The sequence below is a fragment of the Leptosomus discolor genome, chromosome 6 (assembly GCF_034619465.1).
Source record: "Leptosomus discolor isolate bLepDis1 chromosome 6, bLepDis1.hap2, whole genome shotgun sequence".
NCBI lineage: Eukaryota > Metazoa > Chordata > Aves > Leptosomiformes > Leptosomidae > Leptosomus > Leptosomus discolor.
Window position 1 is genome coordinate 3,047,717 of NC_141396.1, and position 20,734 is coordinate 3,068,450.

The 20,734-nt window shown below is 41.3% G+C and overlaps 1 protein-coding gene across 1 annotated transcript in view; it reads right to left on the reverse strand.

Moving 5' to 3' along the window:
- DOCK1 (dedicator of cytokinesis 1) overlaps nucleotides 1-20,734 on the reverse strand; it is a 311,635-nt gene that overhangs the window by 18,563 nt on the left and 272,338 nt on the right. The window contains exons 44-49 of the mRNA XM_086466312.1: nucleotides 20,101-20,187; nucleotides 16,390-16,566; nucleotides 15,317-15,400; nucleotides 10,250-10,387; nucleotides 6,469-6,614; nucleotides 1,951-2,149 (exon numbers count right to left, since the gene is read on the reverse strand). Of these exons, the coding sequence (XP_086322438.1) occupies nucleotides 1,951-2,149; nucleotides 6,469-6,614; nucleotides 10,250-10,387; nucleotides 15,317-15,400; nucleotides 16,390-16,566; nucleotides 20,101-20,187 (831 nt within the window). The remainder of the gene's footprint in view (nucleotides 1-1,950; nucleotides 2,150-6,468; nucleotides 6,615-10,249; nucleotides 10,388-15,316; nucleotides 15,401-16,389; nucleotides 16,567-20,100; nucleotides 20,188-20,734) is intronic.

Consider the following 20,734-nt stretch of genomic DNA (forward strand, 5'->3'; position numbering starts at 1 on the left):
TTCCCAAAGACAGCAGTGGGAATCATACAACCGCTCTTGTAAACCAATCTCAAAAGAGTGTTTCCCCTATTTCACCTACAAGAGAAAACGAACGACATTAACACCAAGCATTAAAAATTGACTTGGTCATTTCGGAACTCCTCATCAGGCAGCCTGCAGATACTGAAAAGGGAGAGTTTTTCTCTCGCTAGTAAACTCCTTTTCATATCATTGATCTGTGGATTTCAAGAAGATCGAAGTAACTGTAAGTAACTACTCCTGACATTAATTTCCCTCCCTCTCTATAACCAGGGGAATATTAGTCATACCAGTCATGCACTGAAAGCTCGTGACTGGGAAGAGTGGAAAACTTGAGTCTAACCACGTTGGGCTTCGCTCATTTTTGTTCCTCAGATGACAAATGGGAATAAGCCTTGAAGGGTTATCGTGTCTTTTCCAGCCAGCATTTGCACTTTTCCAGTCATAAGCAACCTTCTCCAGTGTCCAAGACCTCTCAGAGATGACAGCGACCTTGCAGTGACATCAACCAGCATCCTTGGGCACCTCCCACCTGGTTTCATTCATTTGTGCAAATCCAACTGACTGAGGTGCCCTGAAATACAATTTTCTTCTTCTGCAGCTAATGTTCTTCTTCCACAAGCTCTGCTGGGCTGTATGGGGAGCCAGGAGATGCGAGTGCAAGTCTTGCCATCGCAACGTTCAGGCTTCGTCAAGACCCGACTGCTGCAATGTGCAGAGTTGAATGCGTTGCACCAAAAAGATGAGATGTGTCTGAAAACACTCTAACAATGCTCACCTGGCTGGCTTTGACAAGAGGAATCTCCATTTAAACAAACCAGGGCTGATCCAAAATTTACTGAAGTCAATGGAAAAACTCACTGGCTTCAAAGGAGTTTGGGTGAAAAGCCTGGGACGAACAAAAGGGATTTTATCTGACTTTTGCTGAGCTAATACCGGGCCTATGGTCACATCAGACAAAACATTCCAAGATGTCAGAAGACACATCTGAGAGAACAGACCATCTGCGGAGGAAAATGAGCACCAAATCCTGAAAACGAAGGAACTATGGCTGAATGTCTAAGTAATATTCTGCTACAAATAGCAAACAAAGTCTTAGAGGATCTAGCTCTCACGGGTCAGAAAGAAATCATTTCCAAAGTCCAAGGTAAATGACATAGCCACCAATAAAAGACTCTGCTGAGTTAGAAGCTGGTTGGCTCTACAAGTATTTGTGCAAATCTTTAACAGAACATTAATTTCTGGAGGGCAAGTTTTAAACTATTGGCCTCAAATCAGGTGTCCAGGCAGAGATTTGGAGGTTACAGTTCGTTCATGCACTCTCTGCTCCAGCTTAAAATGGCCTTGCTTTCAAATTCAGAGCTCAAACTTCTCAAGTTACCTCAAGCCTTTAGGACAGTTTCAGTGAATTAAATATATGCCAAGAAGAGAGGGCTTAAGAGAGATATGGCCTGTAGTTAATATTCTTACACACAGCCATGGGTGGAACTGCTTACGATTTTCTGCTCAAAATAGCCTTTCAAGAATACGTAATGGCCGTGCACAAAATGACCTTGTAACGTTTCCACCAAAAAGTGTCTTGCGGTAGTCAGCTGAAATATGAGAAAGCCCATCACGATCTATTGGGAACCATAAATTCAAAAGGCTGCTAAAATGGTAGCATTTATTTTACTTAGGATATACCATCTGTTCCTTTAATCAAATATATAGCTTTCGGTTAAGATTTTCATACAAGATACCATGATTTCTTTTACACTGTAAATAAAACCCGTATTTTTGATTCATTATCACATATATTAACATCGTAGCGTATTCCCTTAGAGTTACTTTCGGTCTAAAAATAAACTGAATCGTAAAACTCAACATTTTCATCTAAAAAGAGAAAGAACACTGCTCAGAATTAGATAAAGCATTACTTGCTAATAAAGTTACCGTTTCTGAAAGGATCACTGCTTCAGACTGCTGCAGAGAAATATCAGTAGATTTAAATTCTTTATCAAATATCTCTTGATGCTTGCTGTTCCTTTTCTCCTTCTTCTTTTCTTTCTTATCTTTATCTAGGTCATCCTTGTCCAATTTATCTTGAGACCTAGAATGCATCTTTTTTGGCAGGAGGGGCTCCAGCACAAACCTAAAGGAAAACGTTGTCGCTTAGATCAATAAAATACTGTTTTCAGACACCTAATTTTTATTTACATATTTCCCAAAGTCTCACTTGAGTTAACGACGCTTTGCTAATCCAGGAAAACTCATTAAAGAGAATAGGAGGGGGCAGAAGGTCCTAACAATCATAATTGTCTTACAGTAAAATTTACTGCAGAACCGCTGAGGAACCAGTACTGCGCATTTCCCTCCTCTGTAGTAAATTTACTGGTTTACAGCTACACAAACCGCTGAGTTCCACTGTATGTGGTTTACATAAAAATGAGGTTCTCATCCAGCACTCCCACGATACGTGCTGTGGCACCGCGGCAGGCGTGCCAGCAGATGCCTGGAAACTCCCGCGGCAAACAAGGCAGGTAATGGTGCAATGCCTTAAAGAACTGTCACCCCGACGTCCCCTGCACCTTGGAGGCAGTCCACATGTCTACCAATGTTTTTAAGGATTGCTTGAACAAATAGCCAAATCCCCAAATTCATCCTGGACTTCTTTTTTTTTTCCCTCTCTGGAGAAAGAGGATGTATTTACTCCCTAGAGAAGGAATAACAGTTGAGAATTGGTTTTACAGTGATTTTCCGTTGAACATGCCCAACACAAACCGCTTTCTAACCCTCGTAACTCATCACAACTACAGCACCTTTTCACAGAAAAGCAAACAGGATCACCCGGAATGCAAAGGAAACACCTATACATCGCAGAAGAGCATGAGGTATAGAGGTTTAACCACCGACACAAGCACCACTCCTGTCGGTAACAACACCCTGCGTGCGTACGTTCGGCTTTACACGCGTGCATGGGGATACAGAGCGTGCACACATACACTCACAGATCCACACCGCAGCTCACCTTTGTGCCCTGGTGAGGGCTGGGCTTGGTTGTTCTGATATTACAGATAAACTGAACCAAAAATAAATAAAAGAATCAAAAATAAAAGAACCAAAAATAAATAAAAGAACCAAAAAATAAAAGAACCAAAAATCGGTCAGACAATAACAAAGGCCAAGGTTAGTTTCCAAAAAGCAGACGGAATGCTTCAAGTGTTCAAGTATGGGCAAGGCTGACATACTGCTGCCATCAGCTCTGCAATTTTTACAGTCCATGACTATTTTTTTTCTGGCTACAATGGAAAAAAGTCTTTAGGGGTTCAATGAACTTAATTTTTTTAAAGAGTTTTTATTTTGTAGGGAAAGCGCTATTCTAAGTCATACTGGAACACTTTCTAGCTAATTTTCACTCAGTAATTTAAAGGAGTCTCTTACCTCACCTTTTTTTAATGGCTAATTTAAATAAAAGGTAAAGAGATATTTTGCTCTGAATCAGCTAAAATATTCTTAGCTAGACAAAATATTTTATAATTTATTTTCGATTATAAACTAAACAAACGACTAAAACCATACTGTAGTCAAAACTACACTGACAGATCTTAGGAGGATGTCTCAAATCATGATGTTACAAAACCAAAACCAAACCAAAAATCCTCAAACAAAGTATCCAGCTGTCTTTTCAACATTGGGAAAGTACTTATTATGCCATGGGGATGCACGCACGTACAGGCCACAATCTTTGCTGTGAAATCCTGGAGGATTCGTATTTCAAGCAATTTGCAGAGAAGTTTTCCTAATGACCTCCATTAGCAGCAATATCCAAAATTATTATTTTGTTGTTGTTGCTTGCTTGAAGCACTACAGGCCCTTTATTTTCAGCCTAAGTTAGCTCGTTTGATGAGAAGATGCTCCAACCAGTACCTGTGGCAACGGCCCCTCAGACATCGCCCTCAGAACCAAAGCCAAAAATCACGCGGGTTGGGACACAAAACGGGAAGATTTTTTCATCCCGTTTTACAGACAGGGAAAAGGGAGGGCAACGACGTGCCCAGGGCCACGAAGCGCATCAGTGACAAAGCCCAGACCAGAAGAGAGCTCTCCCATCACCGTGTGTTTTAGCCACCTAAATTGCGTATTTTAGCTGCTTCTGCCAGGCCCCGCTGGGCCGGAGGGCAGCGACAGCCGCCTCGCAGGCTGACTGCAAGTTTACAAGAGGAATTGCCATTCTTCAGGCAATGATTAATTGCATCCCTTCCAAGCATTACTATTATTAGTACTATTAATTATTTGTACGCAACGTATTGGTGACAAAATGGGCTAGCACGCCATGCTCCTACTCGAAGTACATTAGGACTTTCAACAGACAGCAAACCACACAGCGACACTGGGACTTCCCTGCTTCCAACCACTGCTTGTAAGTGCTCAGATCTGTACTTCTAAGTCCCATTTTAAGCAGTGAATAAACCCAAGGTCCTTCTTTAAAGTCAGAGCTTTATTTATACATAGAGTTGGGAGCTGTAAAACACATACGACGTCAACGTCTGCTTTGAGTTTTTACTGTTTAAAAGCTCCAAAGCAGGAGAAGCTGGAGATGGAATAAAATATAAGTTGGGTGATCTGGGCAAGACAGTCTGTTGGCTCCATTTTTAACTGTTTTTCTTAGCTTCGTCTCTAATCTCAGAATTAACATATGAAGAGAGGAAAAACGGAAAGCAGGAGAGGACAACTGACCATAAACCCAATCAACTATGGTAGGTACATGGGTGAACGTCTTCCAAGTGACAAACCACCCGCATGATTTTTACAGTCATTTGAACTTTTGAGGTCTTTCATTATGTTATTTACATCTGATGATTTTTTCTTCTGCTCCACTGATCAAGCAAATGAGCATTTTTTTCAGGTTTTCCCAGTGATGGTAGCTGTTCATTGTACTTTCCTCACATGTAGTCCAGTTGTACTGCCCCAGGCTTGGAGTATTGGGAGCTGTACCATGGTCTTTGTGATTTTTTTTTTTTTAATATACATACTGAGTAGACTCAGGAGATCCTCCAAAACTGCTAAGTGACACCTGCCACAATAAAGCTGGGATGGAGACGCAAAAATTAAGAAAATAGCATCCAAAGGAGGAAGAAAAACACATATAATGATTCTGAACGGAAAATGAGAAAGAGGTAGAGGCAGGCAGGGAAGGAATCAGTATTTTTCTTCTGAGATAAAGTCGCCACTAACCTGGGACGGTAGTAAGCCCCAAGTTCCAACAAGACAACTTTGGTGGATGAATTAGTCAAAATGCATTATTGTCTCTGCTGTCCCACATTTATACCAACATGACTCACTGCGTATACATTACAGAGGGTAACGTAATGAGAGCTGAATTGTGCTGTTTGCTCTTCTTCCCAATGGGTAAATAAACTGCTTGTAATCAAGGTAAGTATGATGTTGGTCCTTAGGTGCTGTATTTAATTTTACTTGATGCTTTTACACTCCAGTCAGGTCATAACTCCCTCTGAAGGTGCACAAGGGACACAAACGTTTCTCACACATCTCTGTAAGTTAGCAGCCTTTCAGGAGGCTTTAAAAGACTGCTGCCTTGGTCAAATATTGAGTTTCTGGATTATGTGACTGCCTGGGGGGGAGGAAGAGGGAGAAGGGCCTTCTGAGGCTGCATGGAAACCCCAGAATGAAAACCAATTATTTTGTTCTTTTGAGGGATGCGACTGTGAGACAGGGCTTCTCAACAGAATTCCCAGTTCTCATGCGAAATATCTCGGTAAGTCTTGAAGTATAATCTTGCCACAAGCAGCTTTTCCTCAGGCAGCAAAAGTGAGAAGAAACGACTGAGCAGTTCGCTAATCCCTTCCTTCTCCCAGGCTCCACCTGCTGACCGCGACAGGACCGGCTGAACACACGCCTCATCGCTGACTTGGCAAAAGATCACCTTCTGAACTATCACACTTGCAACACCTTACAAGGGGATAATTTATCTCCTGTTCATTTGGGGGTTTTTCTTTGAATGCCTACGGGGTTTTGTTTTAAAAAGGACCAAGAAGAGAATTATGTTTGTCTTGGTTAAAAAAAAAAAAAAAGGACAAGGAATGTATCTTGAGATAAATGTCTGTATAGGTTGAGTTTTTCGGCCAATATTGGGCTGTTACTCAAAGCGCCATCCCCACGCCACGCTAGTCACTCACACCGTTGCGTCAACATTGTTTGCGGGGTATTGCGATGAACCAAACCTGGAATAAAACACACTGGGCAAAGACCCAACCAAAAAACCCCGAAGTTCCTTACAGGAGCACACAAACGTCATGCTGCCACAGAGGAGGAGTCAGTAGGATCAGAAGAACTAACACCACGACAGCGCTGAGATCTGGAGCAGGGTGGTGACAACCCTCAAAACCTCCAGACGTGCACGCCAAACCATGCTTTACAGAGATAAGCCCTGGCTGACTGTTTCCTACGCACCCATCCGAGCCAGGCCGAGAAGGTGTGCTGTCGGAGGAGATGGAAGACACCGACGCAACGGAGAGGGGTCTCGAAGATGACGGCATCGTGAAGGATCTCACCATAGACCGTGGCCGACTGCCTCGTCTGTCATCCAGACTTGAAAGCTGCAACAAAGAAATGCAAGATCTTACTTAAGTCACAGTGTAGCTGACATCTGGTTACCAAAAGTAATGTGGAAAGGTTCGATGGTCCTTCTTCCATGTAGAGTTTTATATTATTTAATTACACATTGTGTTTAACGACAAACAAATTCTGAAGAAAATCCATTTAAAGCACTAGGAAGAAATATTTAGGTCCTCATAGGCAGATGTATAATTTTAAACACATTCCAATAATTCATTTGTTTCAATTCTACTTACATGCTTTTTTGCATCTGGGCTTTAAAAAAGGAGCTTTCTACAAGTAACTTGAAGTGAGTGCCCTGTCAGTATATTTAAATGAAATGGAATTTAAAAAAATAAAAGAAAAAAAAAAAAGAAAAAGTCCAGTAAGAGGAACTTTACGTCAAGAGAGCCAATTTACAGAGTGACATCTAGGTTAAGAAGAAAATATATAAAAGATTTTTTTCCGTTTCAGACAATTTCAGAGTTCTGAATATTTATATAAGCTTTGTTAGTCATTAATAACTGATATATGCATAAAATAATTGAACTCTCTCAGTCAACAAATAAGAATCTCATGCTGTTTAATTACAGGTATATTTTCCACCCTGTCAACTACTGGTAAATTGGCCTTGTACAAGGAAGACAGAAACGATAAAACTCCATCAATCCTGACAATTCTTACTGGTGGGTAGAGTGAAATTAGAAAGATAACAGCACCTGCGCATGACTTCCCAGTCATCTCCCTGATGATGTAAATGTATATGATTGAAGTGACTGACATGCAAGTATCATTAATGTCAATTATTCTTGTTCTCCTTGGGAAATAAATTACTATCTGAACTTTTCTATTCCTAAATATATTAGCAAAATGGGATTTGAAGGACTACAAACAGAACACCACTTAGAAGGACACCATAAAGGCTGGCACATTCCACATAAGTTCTCAGTGTTCCCATTAGAAAAAATGTCATTGCTATAGAAAAAAGTGAAAATTAATCTCTCAAGGAAGGCCTATCATAAAACACAGCAGGGTACTTCACTGGCAGGTACTATGCCACCAAGGTTTTGGGCACTTGGAGAACAACGTCACTTGGCACGTTTTTGCTGCCCCGCCTGCTGCAGCATCTTTCTTGCCTCCTCCTTAGTCCAGGGTGCTCTGCACCTCGCTCAGCAGAAAGCCAAAGCTCTCTCCCTCACCATACCCCACTCATCCATTCTCCAGAATACATCTCCGTGGGATTTTTCCAGAGAGAATTTGGAACCAAAGTCACACCCTGTTTATATAGATGCGATTGGCCTAGCATCCGTAAACGCAGCCCATGCACCCATCAGCGACCACAATCAGAGCTGGATGAAGAGGGCGCTGGTTTAAGGCTGTTCAGGTGTGTCTTGGTTGCTTCATTCTTTTTAGAATCAGTTTAGTGACTGCTGCTCATTTAGGGGCAGAAGTAAAATGGGAGAACTTGTGACTGTTATACAGGCCTTTTTTTTTTCTTTTTTCTTCTATTTCTCAATCTTTTATTTCCTAATTCATTAAGGACTAGATTGTGATGGAGCTCCCATCTGATATTCTTGCCTTGGAAGGTTTAAGGATGGGAAGGCAGGAAGGGCATGAAGAGGCCACTCTTTCCCCTGCGATCTCCCCTCTGTGCAATTGTGCTTTAGACGCTGAGATTTCAGGTACAAGGCAAAACCCACAACTGCAGATGTTTTCAGCCTCATAGCTGCAGAGATGACCTTCAATATCTGAGCCCACGAAGTAACATCTGCCTCAATACATAGGTGAATTGATGCAGCACCTCCAAAAATGATCAGCCACCCCAGCTGGGGAAACCGTGTAATTTAGCGTTTTCATAAGGAAGCCATCATTCACTAGCAGGGAAGCACCCGCCACTTGATGCCACGTCCTTCCCCTCCTGGGACCCCCTAACTGGCTTTCTTATTGAAAGGCAGTTAATGGGATTACAGTGCAAGCTCCTTATCTGCTTCCAGGGTGCCAGGAAAAGCCAGGGACGGAGACGAGACGTCAGTCCAGGCTGACAAGGTGGCTTTCGTGCACCACGGCCCAGTAATTAATGGTCCGCTGGTGATTTCCCTTGTTTGTAGGCGGCTTTTGCTGACAGAAGGTGGATCTGGGCAATCTCAAAGATCTGGGCAGTCTTAAAAATAAATCACTGCTTTTCGAGATCATTTGGTGCTTTTTGTGGGAAGTAGTTTCTAGCGTAGGACATTCCTGAGTCCAACTTGGGGAAAGCGCGCGTCGTTCTAAATGACATCACAGTGTTTGCCCTTTGGGAGGTAAAATTTTCTCTAAAAATGGGTAGTGCTATAGCTTGAAGCTCACTTCCCTATCGTGAACCAAAATGAACAAGACAACTCGACAGCAAGTGGATCTGATGATTCCAAGTTCAACTACAAACCTTCGCAGCAAAGCGGGGAGACCCCAGAATTTCCTGGCACTTCCAACGTGCCAAGGACAGGCCGCTGCCACCGCGGCACCCTGCGGTGCCACCCTCCTCCCCAGGGGAGCCGCGTGCATGGGGTGACCCCTTGCCGAGGTGTGGGGGTGGCTGCAGAGCCACCAGGCAGGAGAGGAGCCGCCACTCGCCATCACAGGTCATCCTGGCAGCGTACGCTACTTCCACATTAGAGGACGTACGGGTCTTTTCTGGTGCTTTATTTTCTGGAGCCATGAGAAGATATGCATTGCATATGCAAGTTTCACGTACTGCTGTCATTTCACAAATAAACCTAAAAATTATAGCACGTTTACAACCCTGCTGTCAGGACTACCAGTAGACTGAGATAAAGCTCACCCCGGCAGCCTTCAATATATTATTAGGACATCAGCTCCACATAGTCAGTCCTAGAGCAACTCTAACGACTCGCATCTCGGGTTTTTAAATCATTCTTAAAATTGATTCATATAATAGCACTCAATCCATCTGGCTTTTGACTGAATTATCAATTATATTCTCCATTATGAAGCCGTATGCTGGCTTTTGGCCTTCCTCCCCAATGGGTAACGCTCAAATTAAAAGCAGAACAAAACCCCACTGGAAATGTCACCAAATTCCTGGCTGTGCCTTAAAGATGAAGCAGCAACTGAAAATAGCTTGTTGGAATGACAAAAGCAAGAGCTCCAGCACTAATAAATCTCATTAAATAGCAGCTATCTATTTATTGCCTGCCTATGTTTAGGGTGGTGCCAGAGCACGTAAGACTGCACACTGCTGGAGAGCAGCAGAGCCCTCACATCTCGCAAGGAATTACATCTATGGAAAGGTGACATTCAGCTCTAGAAGAATCATGCTGCAGTGGGAATTTTTTGGTTTTTGAAACCCAATTCCTCAAAAATGGAATACTGAAGAATTATCTTGACTTTCAAGGAACACGTTCAGGCAATATAGAAATTGTCCCCGTGCTGGGAAATGAAAGTACCAAGGCTTTCTGAACATCTCTTAGAGCATCTGCTCAGTGCTCAATAATTCGATGACCACTGAGAACAACCAGGCGATGCTGCTCAACATTTGCTTTTTTAATCAGTGGGAACCACAACACAGCAATACACCGTTGCCCATAATTGAAAGAAATCCCACATATTTAGGAAACATGAAGTCAGCAGGCAAACTTACGACAGTGCGGACCCCGTACTGTTTTTCCACTTTGTCCTTCAGCTGCCTGAAGCACGCCTCCATCCGCTCGTGGAACGGCCGCAGCGCCTCCGTCACCTTCTCCCCGTGAATCCGGATGCCTTCCGCCAGGAACGGGATCTGGGAAGCAGAGTTACGCTGCTTCAGCCTGCCCAGTCCTTCCTAAGTGAAGGGTTAGGGCAAGACTCCCATATGTGTTGCAAGAGTGAAAGATCTCATGGAATAATAATGATGATGATGATAATAATAACACAATAACAGCAACAACAATCATCATTATTCATTGTACATGAAGCACAACGTAGTAAAAAAAGGATCTAAAAATCTGTTATGTATTATTTCCTTTTTTCTCTGTTAACCAAAGTCCTTTTGAATTAATACACGCATAGTTCTGCCCAGTGATCATATACTGGAGGCTCAGCTGAATTTATCAGACAGCATAAATATTCCTATGATGTTACGTGCACAGGCCCCCATACACGCTGTACTTTAAAATGGCAAACTGATGAATGACGACTCTCACACCGGGTTATTAATATCAGCCCTTTCCCAGCTTCATGAGAACAAAACCTTGAAGGAGAAAATACTGGCATGTTTTCTTTAACAAATGCTATTTCTAAAACTGCAAACGAGCTACATCCTTGGACATGTATATATTGCAGAGCAATATTTATTAATAAAACATACCGTTTTATATACGATACATTTCTCCTTAGAAAAATGATTTTCTTTTCTTTGGGGACAAAACGGAAGAAAAAAATTAAATTCTCTTTTGTAACTGAAAATAATCATTTATCTTCAAGGCTTCTGTCACAAAATATCCATGCCAACATAGGATTATATAATTAGTTCATAGTGTGGAGGTGTAGCTGACCTTTTAAAATGTTTTAAGAGAGACATTTTCATTCCCACAGCTATCCAGACATACCATTAGAGTTTTCTACCTCCAGCTTAGGAAAAATATTTCCTCTTCCAGGTCCGTTTCAGCCCACACAGCGCTCTGATTTAAACTTAGATATTCTCTGCAGCAATCAAGCTAAGAGGCTTCTTCTTAATAATTCATAATTAAATCATAATACTGATTAAAACCAGATTTTTCTAATAAGATTGAGCAGCAATCAGAAGGAGTAGCTTTATTACTAAGGAGAGTAATAAATACACAGATGAATTACAGATGAACAAACTCAAGAAATCTTATCAAGATGATTCTCTATGATTTGGCACCATTTAAATGGGCAGTTTCTTCTCCTAAAAGACTACAAAAGAGAAGTAAGAATAATGACAAAAGTTTTTACTGTAGCTACTTCTATTTATTGCCATATAGATTTGCACTCTACAAAAATTAAACACCAAAATCAGCAAATTTCCTTGCTCTGAGTAAGTAAACAAATTGTCAGATTTTTGTAATTATCAGGCCAGACTGTGACCCTCCTATTTTGCAGGGGTAAGTGGTCACTTGGCTCGTTTATTTAAAAGAACTCACTGACTTTTTAAATGGATTCTTTTCATAAAATCAAGTTACAAGATAAAGTACAGGTGGGGCCTGAAGCTTCAACTCTCAGACAATTTTTACGAGCAGAACATGCACTAACGAGCCTGTCCGAGGGACTGGCCACCTCCAATTTAGAAAATCAAGCCACATGAAGTAAATGACATTTTTTGTAAGGAAATCTCCCAGTCAGGAAACATAATGTAGGCGCTTCCTTCCGTGCCCCACACGGAAGGTGCTCAGAAGGGTTTCACTGTTGGTATACACCAGGTGCACACGGCCAGCCGTGGAGAGCTGCCGCCCCTTGGAGAAGCAAAACAACAGGAGGGTTGATGGCCAGTTCTGTTGGAGTGAATGTGGGTTGGGAGACCGTGAGCACCTAAAGGGTGGTGGCCTCCTGGTACACGAACTGGTGAGTCGAGAGATTGAGGAACAGGCAAGAGGAGGCTCCGACTGTATGGGAATGAAAGAAGACCAGAAACCACAGAAGAAGAAGAAAAAGAAAAGGCTTGTGATTCCATAACAGAAGCTAAACTTAATAAACGTCCCATGGCTTTGCTACAGAACTTCTGGGAGACTTCTGAGCCAGGATACTTGGTCTCCCTGTTCAAGACCACTCAATCCTTTAAACATTATCAAGTACAGAAAGAAAGTACCTTTGGACTGTTTTACCACTTCTGCTTCACCTTCTTCTACCACCTTCAAAATTCTCCCTACATCTCCTTTCCAGGCATCGACACTGGGAAATCTGGTGACGACTGGCACTGATTTTTAAACCTACATGAATCTTCGTTGGATGCGGAGACAGAGGCAGAATTTTGCACATTCAGGATATTGCCAATCCATTTGGCGTTGGAGCAATGGGTGCGTTTGCTTATACCCTATTTCAAAAGACCCTCCAGGGTGCGCTCACCTTTGGAGAGGTGAATGAAAAAGTAAAGGTGACATTCTAGCTGAGCTAGAAATAAATGAGCTGAATGAGAAAGGAAACCAGCTCAAGATAGAACTTATTTCATAACTCTAATCTTTGTTACCTTCAAAATTTGATAAAGTTCCACTGCAACTTGAAATTATTCCCCAATTTTTTCTTTCTTTAAAGATCTTGATCTGCTTGACTGAAAAGAATGAAAAAGCTACATAGATTTGAATTATTAAAATTAATCTTAAATGAAAATCTTTCAGAATAATGCTATCATAAAATATGATCGTAAAAATCTAGTTTGGTACGCTACCATTCCCTCAGCTATGCAGAAGCAGCACAGGATTTTTCTGTGACAGACTAGTTTTGGTATGCTGCAAATACATTAGCTAAACGCAGAGTGACTAACGTCATTGATCATTCATTTCATTACCATAATTTCAATCAATCTTTTCATTATCTTCATGTAAAAATAAAAGATCAGCTTGAAATGACGTAGATGCATGGAAACAATTTTTTCCAAGTTGGAAAAGCACTACGACGGACAAAAATGGACACTGCTTTACTAATGCTATTTATCTGAAAAAATAAAAGACAGGAAAAACCCATATACTTAAAAATGCACAGGAATTAAAAAAGGATAATACCCTGAAGACCATGAATTCCATAACGCAATGGAGGGAAAGCTAAGGTAAGGGGATAGACCAAAAAAATTAAACTAGTCAGCTGATCATATGATTGTCAGGCTACAATTTCATATATCCAGATTGATTTATGCAGCATAAAGAAAACCTCCATGTGATTACAAAACTCCAAGCCCCGCATTACTGAAAAATGAAAACTCATTTTTGCTTTCAATCACTGTCAAGCCCGTGATGAATTCAGACCACTGCCTCACTTCGGAGCTTTTCCAGAACACCTCCCTCTCCTGCCAGCAGCCCCTACGTGGCAGCCAGCTCCCCACCCCGCTCCCCTCGACTTCTGCTGCCTCTGTGCTGAGAACAGAAATGATCTGAGAGGAGGCTTAAGTCTTCGGACACACCAAGCGTATACGAAACATCTAAGGTAATTCAAAAGCACTAATTTCCACCGTGAAATGGCTAAACCTGTTAGTGAAAAGAATTTTCAGAGAGAAACATAGGTTTTGAACCCTTTTCTCTATTTTTCTGGTTCTTATTGATTTGGAGCTACAACAGTGATGGGAAATTATGTATTTGAAACCAGTGAATAATTAAAACACAATGTGATTAACTGCCATAGATACTTTCAAATAGTAATACTATTCTAATACACAAATGTCACCAAAGTGAATCTTTGCTGAGGAAAAGTGCGTTTGAAATTCATTTGAAGTATCGCTATCAGAGGCAAAGACAGAGAGCTGACACGAAGTTAGTCTTCTGGGATCAAATTATTTTCCTCTATAAAACTTAAAGCTCCTAAAATCTAATCTTCTGTAAAAGCTCGCAAGAAATTAAATAAATAAATACGTAATTTTTTCGCAGACCAAAAGAGTTTTTTATTCAGTGATAGTTTTATGGTCTTCAGAGGATTTTTTTTTTTTTTTAAATTCTGTATCTTTAGTTTTGCTACCTCTAAGTTCAAAACCTATAGAAGTGTAAATTATTCCCTTTATTATAAAGACAAGATTGAATATAAAAAGGCAATGATACACTTTCTCCTTTTGTGGGAAAAACACTTCCAATCATATCCGTGTTTTTTTAGCTATCATGAAATTATCTTGAGACCACTAGAAGATGGCCAGTATACGGCTATGGAAAAAAACTGGAAATGTTTCTTGTCTGTCCTGAAAAATGTCCTTTGGTACATGTAAAGGCAGTTCTTCACGCAGGAGGGTTCCTGCTTTGTCTCAGGCACAGGGCTGGCAACCTGGGCTCGACTCCCAGTTCAGCAAATATCACCCGTGCGATCTTTAAATGATTTCTGCTCTCACACATCACCACAAAAATACCAGGTAATTCCACGTGCTTTATGCAACATTCATGTTGTTTGTACCATGTTAAGTTATATAGCAAACGAAGTAAAAGTTTCAAAATGTCTAGATGAATTTACTAAGGACTTTGCACGCAAGTTACTTTTTGCAACTCTCACATTTACTATTTGGTGCTAAAAGGTGCCATAAGTATACATGGGAAGTTTAATAAATGGAAAATACATTGTTTGAAGAAAGAAGTGAATCTGTGAAGAAATACTGTCCCAGTGCATGCAAGGAGGAGGGGGGAGTCATGGTTAGTCATTCCATCTTGCTGTCTGAGAAGAATTTTTGAAATCAGCCTCCGAAAACGAAAATGCAAAACTAAATTGCCAATAATACCGAGCGACATTATTACAAACTGTCTTCTCATTTGATAGAGATGGGATATTTTCACTGTATTATGGTTAGGAAAAAAAAAAAAGAAAGAAAGAAAAAAAGAGGTTGATCATGTTTGTTCCTTGCAGGTTTATCAAATGACAAATGGTGTCAGATTTGAAAAGATGAACTTTAGCTCAAGTTCCAAGACAGTTTTAAATGGCAAACAAGTGTTCGCAAGGTGAAGTTTAGTGTCTAAATTATCTCAAAAGTGACACTAAACTGTCTTTGCACAGCAGTAGGCCCTGACCAACCTGCCTTAAAATTTTTTACCTGCCAAGCGATCAGATCCTTCAGTTTTTCAATCTTGTCGTGATCTTCTGGATGCTCGTGCATGTATTTTTCAGTAAAAAAAGCCTAGCCAAGACAGAGAAATGAGCAGTTATTTCAGAAAATGAATCTACTACCACGGCAGAATTACCTACAGCAAAGTTAAACGACTCAACCCAAAAGTTCTGCCAAATATCAGTAATGGCTACAAACACAAACGAAAATCTAGGAAAGAGGTACTGAATTTCACAATGTTGTAAGATTAAGACACCAAGCCTCCATGAGCGGTGAAGTGGGCAGATGAGCACATGATCAAGACCAAATCTCACGGGTCACCCTGCAGAGCTGGCACATCTCTGAACTGTCTTTCAAGCAGTTCTTAGGACACAAGAAGTCTCGGTAGATGAAGTGGGTCAGTTACGGAAGGACATAAACTGATGGACAGATCGACATGTCCTTCAGCATGTACCTTCTCCATTTATGTTACAAAACACACGTTGCCTGTGTATGCCAGCTGAATATGACTAACATTCACAACACAAATAACAGATAGAGCGTTTATGGTTTCCCAGATCTCATCCCATATAACTTTAAACGTTGTAAACACGCAGGTAAGATTATTTCGGCATATTTGCAGCTGACTGGTATCTCAGAAGTCTCTAGCAGTTGACTAATCCTTTACAAACTCATGCGTTTGAAAGCAAAGCGGAGAATTGCAGTTGGTTGGTCACTGAAGTTCACCCAGAAATTCCTCCTTCAGCTCCGACATCCAGGCGCACGAGAGCACGCACTGGGAATGCCATCAGTCTCAGTGTCTAACTCTCGTAAGCAACTGTCCACCACATCCCTACGCTGCTGCTGAACGTACCAACTCTTACTTCAAATGTAGAAAACTTATCCAAAAATATCAGAAAGACACTAAAGGTGTTAAATTGCAAGCACAGTTTTACAAAGCACGTATGAGGGGAGACTCGCAGAGTGTTTACACACAAATACACACACACGCCCAGCAGCGTACCAGGAGAGTCCGGGCTCGAAGAGGTGAAGTACCACAGGACAGATCATTTTCACGTTACCTTCTCATAGTTTGTGAACCCTCCCATGACTGCAGGATCCACAATGCCGTTAAGTAGCATCGAGAGCGGGTTAATGGGTAGATTTGGATCGTTCAAATGCTGTTGAACCATATTGTTGATCTTATCGTTCGTTAGCTGCATGGTTTCTATTGCATTTTCCAGGGGACTAATTTCAACCTAAAATAAAAACAAAAGGAGGTTTTAACCAAGGAGCAGAGTTTTTAACCTGCCATGGAACTGGCTGTCCACCAAACCACAAGGATTAGGAACATTTCAGAAGAACAGATATTTTAGCCAATAATTAACAGAAAGGGAGGCTTCCGGCATTTAGATTCTTGGTATCTACAGACTGCGGTAACTGATAGGATAACCATTATTAGTGGAGAAAGTTAAATGCATTTCGCTGCTGTAGGACGGATTACGTCCCAGCACAACGGCACAACATTTAGAAAGGCTCTAGAGGAATCGCGTGAGGTTTTTGGAGGATTATGGGGAACATCAGAGATTACGAGTCGGTGAGTTTTAGCAGTACAAAGAAGATCCAGCTTAACGCAACAGCAAGAAAGAAATGATAACTTAATGTGGATTTTCTGACGGAAAATGTAATCCTAAGCAGCTCAAAAATCAAGATGGTATTTTTGCAGTGATTGTTTTGGTGTATTTCCAGGGAAATCAAGTTGAATACGTTGAAGAGATGACTTCTAAGCTATCTGCTGTGCTTTTTCCCACAAGGTCGCATTTTCTTCATCTGAGCGTCCATAACTGAAGGAAGACATTTTCTTTCTCTGGACTTCACTGAAGGGAGCTCCTCCGACCTCTTCATGGGGTGAATTAGCTCTTATACTGCGTAAAACTTGCTTTCTTGTAACTGACGGATCTCCAGCTATTATTTATGACCAGATACTGTGTCTTTCAGAACAACAGTTGCTCGTGTTGAAAAAACAGTATTAAAATATTTAAAATATCGCTAAAATACCTACATTTAGTGAATGGGCTAAAAATTACTAACTTGCAGCAACCCGGCGTGTAGACAGTCCTCACTGGACGACACAGCCTACTTACATTAAAAAAAATGATGTGGTAGGAACAGAAAAGGAAGGTTAATTGAGGCCTGTGAGGAAAATGCAAGTGTATATTTGATTACAGCCTAATTTACATAAATGCTACATAAACAAAGCAGCACTTCTACCTGGCTATCAGTTGCTTACCCTGTTTCTGAGAACCACTTATAATCAAATCTCTTTAGTTGTTACTCTTACACCTGCCATCTGATTACATCAAGGATGTTTTAATTAGCATTTTAAAAAGTCTGCCTGGTGAATTATTCTGGAAGGCGGGTAACGAGCCCGATGTTTCTGCTGGGGCTGTGGAGCGGCCCAGGCGCCGATGGACAGCCGACGACCGCCGTCCGCCGAGCGTGCTGCGAGTGAAATCCGGGCTGGGGAAGTAAGACCTTATTCAACATCTGATTCGGCAAGAACTGTTGCAAGCATCATATCCTAAATTTAGGATTCTGCCATTTGTATTAATGGGCTTATAACTATGCAATAATTTGTTGATGAACCATTGCTTTTAAAGCTCTTGAATATCTACAGAAATTAGCACCCATTGAGCTGACGCACATCTTTTTTGACTTTTCTGTATCAGCAATCACAGCTTGCTTTCTCATTCTCCTTTCTTTTACTACTCTTATAAACCTCCCTCTAATTTTTTAAAAGCAGATGGAGAATTGCAGTGCCCGTCCTACTACTACAAACTGTGCTTTGGAACTTACTGAAAGCTGTTTATTAAAAATATCTATGCTTGTAAATTATGAGCCTTGTTCCAAGTAGCTTGCTAACTCTGGACACTACGCAATCTATTCAGGGCAAACAGAAATTATATATTCCTGCTACATTTGCAACACTGAAAAACTAAACCTCAAAACAAAACAGAGATTAGGATTTGTACTTTTTAAAACCAAGTGCAATCCAAAATCCACTGGCTGGCCTCAGCAAATTCTTCCCCTGCTTGTGTCCAGCTCAAACGAATCAGATACAGAATAATGAATGTGTACAACAAATTCCTTGCAGATAATGAACAGAATGAAAAGGTTTAGGTAAAAGTACTCTGAAGGAATTTCAAAAGCAAATAGATTTAAGGAAATTATGCATGTTCCTACGGGTTACGTAACACAACACACTGCACTTATTAAATGACTCGGTTCTCTCTCAGCACTGACTTGACACGATCTCACCTCTTCCTTTAAGGATATTCTAGTTCCATCAATAAAATATGAAATGCGCAAAGCTACTTTAATTCCTCGTGTTTAGTAAAACATCAATAATATCTCTATCCATAATGAAAATTCAGCATTACAGGGATGTAAACCTCGTGATCACGCTTCCAGCACTTTAGCTGACAGGAATCTTGAAGAAAGTCAATGCCAATCCTGTAGCAACTATGCCAGAGCTAGGTCAAAAGTTATCCGTTACTGTCTTCCCACGGATTATGAAGTTCCATTCTGGTACCACTTTTCAGCTATGTGACTAATATAATCCTTACTTACAAAAAGCTTATAGAAAGGCCTCTCCCAGCATTTATGCACGTTCCAAGGCCAAGCAGAGCGTTAAAGGTGCGTGTATACAAACTGCCCGCATAAAGCAGCCTGTCAGGCTGTGCTCTCAACTCGTAAGGACAAGGGACTTGCACCAGATTCGCCAGTCGTTAGGAACAACACTTTTTTGCAATCATGAAGATAAGTACAATCTCCTCTATCAGGATTATATTGAAAATACAAAATTCATTAAAAATTCAATGTGTTTTATTCAGCTGCCTATTACTGTCAAACACCACATTCATATTCTGTTACTATAGATACCATAGTAATTTTCTGCATTACTTCTGTTCATCTAAATACAACTGTCCAACAGAACCTCAATGGAGCAATGAAAAAGGTTTTAATTAATCATATGCAAATTGTTCTTTTCCTTTAAAAATAAGCCTCACAAGAGAGATTTAGAAACTGCAGTAACAATGTTTTTATTGCTACTTAAAAGTTACAGCTGCGTAAGAATAATTTAATCTTAAAGGCGTTAAATGGATATGTCTTATCTAAACAGTCTAAATGGTAGAACAGAGAAATGCCTAATTTGGAGTCACCCCGTCAGCTTGCTCAGGTATATTTTAGCTAACTCTGGAAAACAAAACGAAACCAACCTTTAACCACAAATGATAAGTCAAGAAGAAATGCAGACACACACAATGCATTTGGTTTACGGCGTATTTTGAATAAATTACAACCAACATACTCAAATCCTCTTTTCCAAAAGCCAGGCTCATCTCACTTTGCCGTAGCAGGGTTCCCCTACACCACCTCAGGTCCCTCTTCGTTTTAGGCACGCGGCTTACGCCGCAGGCTGTAATGGCTCACCCGCTGAAAGCCAGAAATAAAAGTACTTCAAGCACTTGATCGGACCTTGCCCTAAAGGTCTGGAAGATTGAGCCCGCATTTCCCTCTCTCAGGAGTGGAAAAGCATGACTTGAGTCACCCCCAGTCAATAACCAGCACCCTCAGCGAGCAAGTTCCCCTCGTCTTAGGATGCCAGATATAGCCACATTGATTGCTTGTTCACAGCACTGAAGCACAGCCACACAGAAACATAAATGCTCCCTGGCTGTATAAGAGCCCCATTCTTTTATGCAACCTCAATCAAGCCAAATTGATCTTACCATGAAAACTGATTTGACTTCAAACCACCTCAGAATCCCTGGTAATTTATACGCTGTCACATAGATGGTTCTCTCGATCCACATATTCTGCAAATATAACATAAACAGCACGTTATCAGATTGATAGCTTTTCTCTTAAGCAAAGCCTTAAAACGTGATCATCAGGAAAAGGAACGGCAGTACGACAGGCATTACGAAGCCAGGGGGAAGTTTCAAATGGTATCTGCCTGGGGAGACGATGGAGCGGCTCCCATTTAAATCCGATACGTGATCTAGCGGAGCACAACTGCTCTCTTACAAGGAGACACTACGTAAAAGATCCACTGGTTTTACTGGTTTTCCCGTGAGAGCTTTTAAGGACCATCCTCTCCAAAACCACAACAGCTTGATACAGGGAAAGCTTCTTTCCCAGGAGGGCAGCGGAGCAGAGGGACAGGCTCCCCCGGAGGCTGTGTCATCCCCATCCTCGGAGGTTTCAAGACCCTCTTGGAAAAGCCCTGAACAGCCGGGTCTGACCCCAGAGCTGGCCCTGCCTGGGGCAGGGCTTGGACTCAAGGTCCGTCCTGACCTGAATTTGTGAGTCTGTGACGTCGCCTGAGCTGTACTCTGCAACGGTTTCGTGGTAACCAGTAAC